General features: G+C 26.1%; 1 protein-coding gene across 1 annotated transcript in view; it reads right to left on the reverse strand.

The window, feature by feature from the left end:
- The window catches only part of LOC107447121 (ribonuclease Z, mitochondrial), a 29,468-nt gene extending 20,414 nt beyond the window's left edge, over positions 1–9,054 (reverse strand). Inside the window, exons 1-10 of the mRNA XM_016061953.4 lie at positions 8,573–9,054; positions 6,454–6,504; positions 6,299–6,369; positions 6,160–6,224; positions 4,772–4,826; positions 4,154–4,300; positions 3,932–4,002; positions 3,193–3,251; positions 1,855–1,915; positions 95–146 (exon numbers count right to left, since the gene is read on the reverse strand). Of these exons, the coding sequence (XP_015917439.2) occupies positions 95–146; positions 1,855–1,915; positions 3,193–3,251; positions 3,932–4,002; positions 4,154–4,300; positions 4,772–4,826; positions 6,160–6,224; positions 6,299–6,369; positions 6,454–6,504; positions 8,573–8,862 (922 nt within the window). The 5' untranslated portion in view covers positions 8,863–9,054. The remainder of the gene's footprint in view (positions 1–94; positions 147–1,854; positions 1,916–3,192; positions 3,252–3,931; positions 4,003–4,153; positions 4,301–4,771; positions 4,827–6,159; positions 6,225–6,298; positions 6,370–6,453; positions 6,505–8,572) is intronic.
- Positions 9,055–9,089: the final 35 nt, after the last annotated feature.

Raw genomic sequence — 9,089 nt, forward strand, 5'->3', positions numbered from 1 at the left:
CAACAATCATAACAATGCAGGAATATATAACGGTAAAATTTAATTAAATACTATATATATATAGTTGTTTACAGCTTATAGAAATTAAACTAACCTAAGAAAACTGGGCAATGCTGAACTTCAGACACAACATCTTTTGAAAGAACCTATATAATATAAATTTCATTATTCAATAATATGATTGAATAAAATACATAAATTACAAAATAATGATAATAAATAAGTGGAGTGTTTAACTTCATTTAAGTTGCATATTCAAAAGCAATTTTAAGACTAAAAAAGCTATATATTTCAATCTAGTAAGCTGACTAACTCATGTAAATATTATTAATAGTAAAGAAAAAATTTTTATTCATTACTTTTTTACAAAACTCAGCAAAAAATAACTTGCACTGTTTAATCAAATTAAAATTGAGAATAAGTTGTCATTCAAATAATAAAAAAATAATTCATTTTAGAAACAAAAATACAAAGTTTTAAATCTTTGCATACTCTCCAACTTATGAGGATTTTGAAAATAATTCTTTCTAGTGGTAGCGAACCAAAGTAGAAATTTTTAAAGCAAATGGATCTCTCATAAAACTTTTATCAGAACTTAAGAATCTAGCCATATGGCCTGCACTTTTATAAGTAATAGTGGACAAGTTACGCTAAAATTAATTTTTCTTAAACATTAAGACATTAATTTTGCTACCGTCTGAAAAGAAGATTTCTGAAACTACGGAAATTCCGTAGCAGTTGGAGGGTATGTCTTTGAAAGCAAAATTACATTTTTTGTAAGTTTAATATGCAGTACAGTAGTATTATGTACCGTACATCATATTATACTAAACTTTTAGGTTGTACCCATACCCATTAATATATTTTAAAATTAATGGTTAATACTAAACGTGTTCTTAAAATTACAGCACAACATGTAAAACCACCAAAATAATAAACCCATATTAAAATTTTAAAATTCTATATTATAGTTTAGAATTATGGAGCATTATAAATTGCATTACCTAAAATTATAAGTTATTTCACAATGAAAAGAAAAGCTATGCTTTCGGAAAAAATTTTATGAAGTGGTAGAAATTTTTTAAAAAAAACTTCAGAAATACATGGAATTTTTCTAAGACAATTTGTGCAATAAAATGTGTTATTTAAAATAACAATTGAATTATTTATATGCAACGGTGGTAAAAACCATTTTGTTTCAAATGTATTAAACACAGAATTACTTACATTAAAACACAAATTTTGAATTCCATAAAAAAAAATTTTTTTCATGCAGTGGAACAAGTCAACATCCCAAATTGACTTTGTAAAACTCTTTTTCTTTCTACCTCCCACCAATTTTGAGAAAGGAATGCTTACTCTCCAGATTTTCTCTGCTTTGTATTGCATGGGACTTTATTAAGAAACGAATACATTATTAGTATACACTATTAGACACCACTTTCATAGCTGAAACTGCTTGAAAGTTAGAGAGAAACGGATAACTTTGTTATCAGACCATAAATGCAATCCCCAAATGGCAAATGAATAAAAGCATAAAAACAAAAAAGCATATTTTCTCATAATGTTCAGTACAAAAATACACTATAGCTTTAAAATTACTAATAAAAAAATTTTAATTCTAGATGATGAAAAGAAGTATTATATACAGAAAGATAGATTAGAGATATAGCTATTAGTAAAATGGATTTAGATTAAAATCTGGATGTATCTTCAACTAAGATTGTTAAAAATAAAATTCAGAATTCATTGAGATTAGGCTACCGCACACAATAAAAGTAGGACATTAGGCACAAAAATAAAATAACAAGGATGAAAAAAATTATGCATAGTTAATATCAAAATATTACTCACAACTTTCCCTGTAGGTAGACAAACATCTTTGCCATTTTTTAAATCTCCTAACAAAGGACCCCTGACAACAATCAAAATACATTTATGCATTTCATTGTATGAAAAATTGAAATAAAAATATTTATAAAATACCTTCTAGATAAATTTTAATAAAAATATTCATCAAATAAAAATAACTTTAAAGAAAAACTGAACAAATGCAAATGTTGCAAAATAGATGATATTTTTCATGTGTTTGAAATTAAAAAGTGGTATAATAAAGTACATAATCTAATAAGTTAACTTTGCAAAATTACACAACAAATCACTTGAGGTGACTCAATTGTTTTGATGCCTTTCTTCAACAACTGACAATTCAGAATGCATTTACTTATTTTTAACAGACTATCTTGTTCTTATACAATACAAAAATAAGAAATACAAATTATAACTTACATAACTGGATTTTAAAAAATAAATTATAGTCAAAACAACTTTTAAAAATAAATGCTTTTAATAAAAAATTTGCAAAGAATTGTGCAAATTGCTGAATATTTAAAAGGAATTAAAACCTTAAGAAGGGAAATGGAAACAGATTTACATCATTTGTAAAAATGAAACTAATTGCAAAAAATATTTTTATAGAACAACTGCAACAGCTCACATAATAATTATTACCAAGATCAGTAAGATTTGACTTTTAATGTTGCAAGATGCTATATATATGTTGCAATTAATTAAACATTTCTTCTTTTCACTCACTCATTCATTAACTTGCTATATTAAGAGTTGTAAGCTACAATTCAGAAAATTAATATATATATATATATATATATATATATATATATATATATATATATATATATATATATATATATATATATATATATATATATATATATATATATATATAAAGTAACAGGATAGAAAATACTACACGATAGCTAAAAATATTATATGAAACTTCGTAAAGAATGCACAAATATTATGCAAGAAAATATTTGCTTAAATAAATAAAAAAGATGTATAGTCCTCATAGGGACAAAAAAATATAAAAGATGCTTGTTATGAGTTAAAATATTTGTTTTGTTCATATTTTCTCTTGACAGACTAAAAGTTTATAATTTTTCTTTTTCTTATTTACATTCACTTAATATCAATTTTTGTGATGAAAGTTTCGTATGAAACATAGCAAATGAAACAATTAACTGCACTAAAACATAACAATTTGGAAAAGTACTCAGTTTTGTCATACTTTTGTAAATTTTACTTTATTTTATTTTATTAATAATGGTATCTTGTTTTTTGAAATTAAGTTAAAACAAAATTCAAAGAAGAATTTGTCATAAAATAACTTACGGTGGAACTCCCAAATCAATGCATTTCTCATATAACAGTTGACCAGGTTTACTGTGACCCTAAAAAAAGTTCATGCAAAATTATAATCAGTAATTAAACTTCTTGAGGAAGAAAATAAATAAAGAAGTTATATTTGATGAAACAAATCACATTTTTGCAAATGATTTAAAGGTTAATAATTTTATTGTATGAAAATGGCTTTTCATTCTAACAAATTTTATTCAAAATATATCAAAAGAAATTTTAACATCCAGAAATATCAAAGTAAAATTTTTTTTATATATTTATATAATTTCAGTCAAAAATAAAAATAAGATTGAAAAAACACTTTCTTGCAAATCTGAAATAAATGAATTTCAAAACAACTACCTGCTAGGCTAAATGGTTTTATACAAAAAATTTACTATCAACTTAACAGTAAAACAATAAATCTTACTAAAAATATAACGGATAATTATCCAAATATTAATGAATCCAAATAATATAAATTAATTCAAACACTACTCATCTCATTGTCAAAAAACTAATACACAAATTTGTTCTTTTTTTAATATTTTATGTTCCATTTAATTTGTTTCATATAGTTAGTTCATTCATTGCTTAAAAAAATTAAAAATAAAAATAAATAAAAAAACACTTAAGGCATGTAACTAACTTGACATAACAGACCATCATTGCAACTTTTCTGTAAATAAAATTTTAATAATAAAGAAAATTATTTAGACATATAATTACAGACCTTACAGGCATATGCAACAACCATATCTTGGCATCTTTTTTTTTGTGAAGAATAGCACACTTTCTTTGGTTCTGCAATAAAAAAAAATTTGTACAAAACATTTACAGAGTAATTTCAATCAAGGTTGTTTCATTGTGCACACAGTTATATAATCAAAAAATAGATCTTCTAAATTTGAGAATTTTATTTATATTTTCAAGCAAAGAAATAAATTATGCATACTAGGCTCATCAATATCATCAAATTCTTGAGAGCTGCTGCCTGAAGAATCAGAATTATAGTCATCACTTGAATCTTCAGATAAAATAGGAATGTAAGAAACATCCATACAATCATCTGAAAACTTTTCCTCGCATAAGGGTTTTGCTCCTAAATGTAAATAAAACATTAATACTTATTTATAATTTACTAACTAACAATTTTATCAATAATAGTATATTTAAACTATAGATTACTTAGATTTAAACTAACTAAGAATAGATGCATTTTAATGCTTAATATAACGATCCTCGTGTTTTGGACAAAAATAGAAGTTAGAACATAAGGCCATTATATGGTAAGTGCACAAAAATACTGTAAATATTACCTCACAGCTAAAAAAATACTTTTACTAAAAAAATAGACCAATTTTAACGCAAGCAAAGCTTTACTTTAAAAATAATTTGGTAACTAACAGAAAAATTTGCACCAACACAAATTTCCTTGCTTCAGAATTGATTTGCAACATCCAATTAGTATACTTTATTCATATAATTTTTGACAAGGTTTCAAAAAATTTTAATAATAAAGGCAGTGATTAGGAAAAACCCTTTTTATTAAAAATAAAAATAATTTTCTTACCAATGTCAAGGCTTTTTAGTACAACAAAAGATCTGGCTTGGTCAAATAATGAATCCTAAAATGAAGAAATTTGTTTCTATTTTAGTAGACTCAGAATAAAAGGGTTAGCAGTTTTTACAATTTTTGAAATGAGAAAAAAATGTCCAAAATTAATTAATATTTACTTTGATTGTATTTAGGAAGAAAAGAAAAAAAATACCATTTTATTATTCAACTATGGACAGAATTTCTACAGCCAAAAATTAATTATATTCTTTATGAATGAATTTTAAAAGAAAATTGAGGGAGAAAAAACAATTTTCCTAAATCTAACTACTTAGCAGTTCTTTCAAAACTAGCATACTGATTTCATTTACACAGAGAAAAAAAAAGAAGAGAAATCTGATTTTAATTTAAATCACACTTACCTGATTCTTAACCATTTTTATTCATAAATTAACATAAATTTTTTTAAAAAATTCTGAAATTTTATAGATATTAGTATATATATCTTTAAAAAAAAATCTCTTTTTTGGTATCTAATAGTTTTAAACACTATCTTATTGATATGACATGTCCGATTTTATTAAATAAAGTGCATATTGCTAAACATGAACTATAAAGATAAAATTTTATGGCAAAATTAAATAAGTTTTTTTTCAATTGATTTTTTTAAAAATATTATAAATTTGTTTTCAAATGTCATAAATATTAGAAACTTTTCTCTAAACTACATTTAATGCAACAACTTTTTCACCTCATAATTATACATTTTTCTAAATGTCTGCACTAATATAAAAAAAAAAAAATTTTTAACATGTAAAAATCTTTTTTTCAACCTTCTTAGAAAAATATGCATGTGCAAATAATGTAAAAATATAAATAGTGTAAAAAAACACTATGAATATTATGTAAAAGTATGAATAGTTATGTTTATAATAGTTATGTTAAAATATAAATAGTGTAAAAAAACACTATGAATATTATGTAAAAGTATGAATAGTTATGTAAAAATTTTTATGTATTAAGAAAATTTGTCTGAAGGGTAAATGTTGAACTATACAAAGAAAACTATTTCGAAGATTATGCCACTAAGGCAGAATGAAGCTGGTTAACCCATAGAGTTATTCCAGAACTAGTCACAGAGTAAATTAATGAAATGACCTATTTTTTAAATTCAAGCTGTGAAGATTTGTATTGGATCATAAGTTGATTTTAAGAGCATGAATTCCCAAAATGGCTAAAATATCTGACTTTGTTTAATGCTCTAAATGATATAAATATAATGTCATTAACATTTTAAGATATAAATGTGATACAATAAGGTAGAATAGAAAATATACATTTCAGTTTTAAATATAATTTCTAACATTATATAATAAATTAAAAAAAAGTAATTGTAGGCCTACTATTTCAGGTGGACCATGTAGAGTAATTTCAGGAACACCCATGTCTTGCAAAGTAAGAGATAAACCTGTAAAATATGGGTAAAAATTAATGCCAAGTAAGATATACATTATAAAAGAAAACATATGAAATGTTCCTTACCTAATAAACCACCAATATTATCCCAGCTTTTATGAGTAATAAAGATATTATCTAATTTGGATAACTTTGTCCTGAAATGATAAAGATTAACTTCAATTTTTAAAAAATAATTAAACAAGTAGATAACATAATCAAAAATAAGTAAATGATATTACTTGTGTTCTGATGATAACCTTTGAGTTCCTTCACCACAATTAAAAAGATATCTAAAATTAAAATAAATTTATAAAGAACAATAAAAATTTAAAGTTCAGGAAACTTAGTTATTTTTTTAAAAAAAATATACTTCTTTAATCAAAGAAGAAGGAAAGATTTCAATTTGGAACTTTACCAACAAGCAGTGCCCCCCCTCCCCCGCAAGCTCTTGGGCGAATTCATCCCTCCCCCAAAAAAATTTGCTAACTTCCCCCTTCCATGTTAGGTTGTTCGAAATAGTGCTATGTTGCTTCTTTTATTTATGTACTTAAAAAAAAAAATTCTCTGGTCTAAATTCCCCCCCAAAACTATTTGTTTTATTTAGTGTAAAAATCCCCCCAAGCTTTAAAATCCCCCCACCTTCCCCCCTGATGGGGGCCTTTGCCAACAAGGGTACCAAATTTCTGTCTGTAATACCCAAAAGCAGAAGTAATAAGAACTATACCATTAACATTTCTAGGGATTTCAAAACGAACATCAAAGTGCTAAATAGTTTTTTTACTTAAAGAATAATTTAAAAAAAGTATGTTTCAACTTGCTTCCTATTGGCCAGGAATTCAACTTAGTCTTTTTCTGTGATTTTATATTTTTTAGTTTGACCTGTCTCTCTCCCCCATAGTGAACGTAGGCAGCAAGAGGGCAATTGGTTTATGTTCTCTTCAATATTTCAGACAAAAAAAAAGAAAATATTTCCGAATCATCAAAGTTAAAAATGAGAAAGAGATAAAAAATAATTAACCTTTTTGCAAATATTTAGAAGTCTTAAGAATGTTTTTGAATTTTGAAAGCTATTATAACTGTGTATTTTAATTTCCTCCCCCCTGTGGTGCTCATTCACTGCTCAGTTGTCACCAAAAATAGGGGAATATTTCGAAGCAAATAATAACAATGAAATTTTCTGCCACTTCAAGAAATATATATAGGTATAAATTATTAAAATTATTCTTTGTTTTTTCAAGGCCCACAGCAATCAAAAAGATAACAATTAGAGAAGGCTTAAAAACTTTAATGAATAGAATGAATAGGTCATTTTTTATTTTTAACAGTAACAAAACAAATTCATTGACTAATGAGTAGCAAGCACACACAACATGAAGCCATGAAGTAAGAAAATGGCACGAAAGTTCAGAATGCAAAATAGAAACATGATATACAAGTCAAGCAGTTTGACAATCTTGTAGTTCCTCACAATCTGTCAAATCTGGTATAGATTAGTTGTCAAAAGTGTAACTATCTTATCATTAAATTTAAGGATGTTTTCGCATCGAAATCTGTCGTGCCAACTACAATCTTGGGGAGATTTCCGTATAATCACAGAAAGAGAAAAACTCAAAAGGTATAACTCGCAGTCACCCCCAGGCATACATCTACATATTTTCTTTTATAAAAATTTTGAAAGTTTAAGATCTATTTGACACTTTGGCAATTGTAGTTGGCATGTCAGATTACGATACGGAAATATCCCCACAATCTCCAAGACCAAATGGATTTTTAAATTGCAAATCGGAAAGAAAAAAAACATGTAGAGATTTGCGGAGGGTCGCTACAAGTTATATCCCTCCAGTTGGCAAGATTTGTTGATTATTATTCTGCCACAGATAACGATACATAAAACTTCTTTTAAATTTTACACTCGAATTCCATTTCTTAATAATAAATTGTAAGATACAAGTATAAAAATTTTTGCATATTTTTTTTTTAAAAAAACCAATTTAACATTAACCCTCTGACTGATTATCCCGCGATTTCCACGGGTAACTGAATTGTAGCAAAATCTGCTCATCCCGCGATTTCCGCGGGCATGTGTTTTTCTTCCTTTATTGATTAGCGCATCCCGTTTATTCCCCGTTTCAGCGGTATTAGACGTTTAATTTACGTTTTGACCAACAGATGTCGTTAGTTGTCCTTTAAATTGCTGTATTTGAAAGCGCGCAGTGTAAAGCGATTTCGTAAGGGCGGAAAGCGCGTAGTGTAAAGCAAATTTTTAAAGCGGCTTCGGTCCAAAAATGGAGCAGTCAGAGGGTTAAGAAATATCCAGTAAAATTATAGATAGAGCAGAATGATAAAATTAGTTTTTACCTCTCATGATCGGTAAACATATAAAGAGCTTTAGGAGATGAAATCGATCCGTTTCCCAACACACATAGATATATTTCACCAGGTGGGAAACGAGCACTTTTGCATTGTTTTCTTTTTTTCATCCTAATTTCTTTTAAAGCTGCGATTTCGTCTTTGTTTCGAGGCATTTTAAAAATTGCTGGATATTTTTGGAAACTATGATACACCTTCTGAGTATGTTGAAGTTTTAAACTTAAAAACTGTCGACTTTTTATCAAACATAAATTAGTTATCTTATAACTAATGTGCATGAAAAAAATAATAATAAATTATGAAATTTACAATTATTATTATAATACAGCTGAAAATATTGCTTGAGAAATCAAAAATTTCTAATTTTTATCTTCATTCATTCGATAATTACTGTCACTAACCATCGAGAAAAAAAGATACCATGCTAATAAAAGTAAACAAAATTGTAAATAAACACGCTTCGAAATGATGATGAAATCACGGCGACTGAATGAACCGTTCAAAA

The sequence above is a fragment of the Parasteatoda tepidariorum genome, chromosome 8, assembly GCF_982258835.1.
Source record: "Parasteatoda tepidariorum strain Cologne lab strain chromosome 8, Ptep-v5.0, whole genome shotgun sequence".
NCBI classification, from domain to species: Eukaryota; Metazoa; Arthropoda; class Arachnida; order Araneae; family Theridiidae; genus Parasteatoda; species Parasteatoda tepidariorum.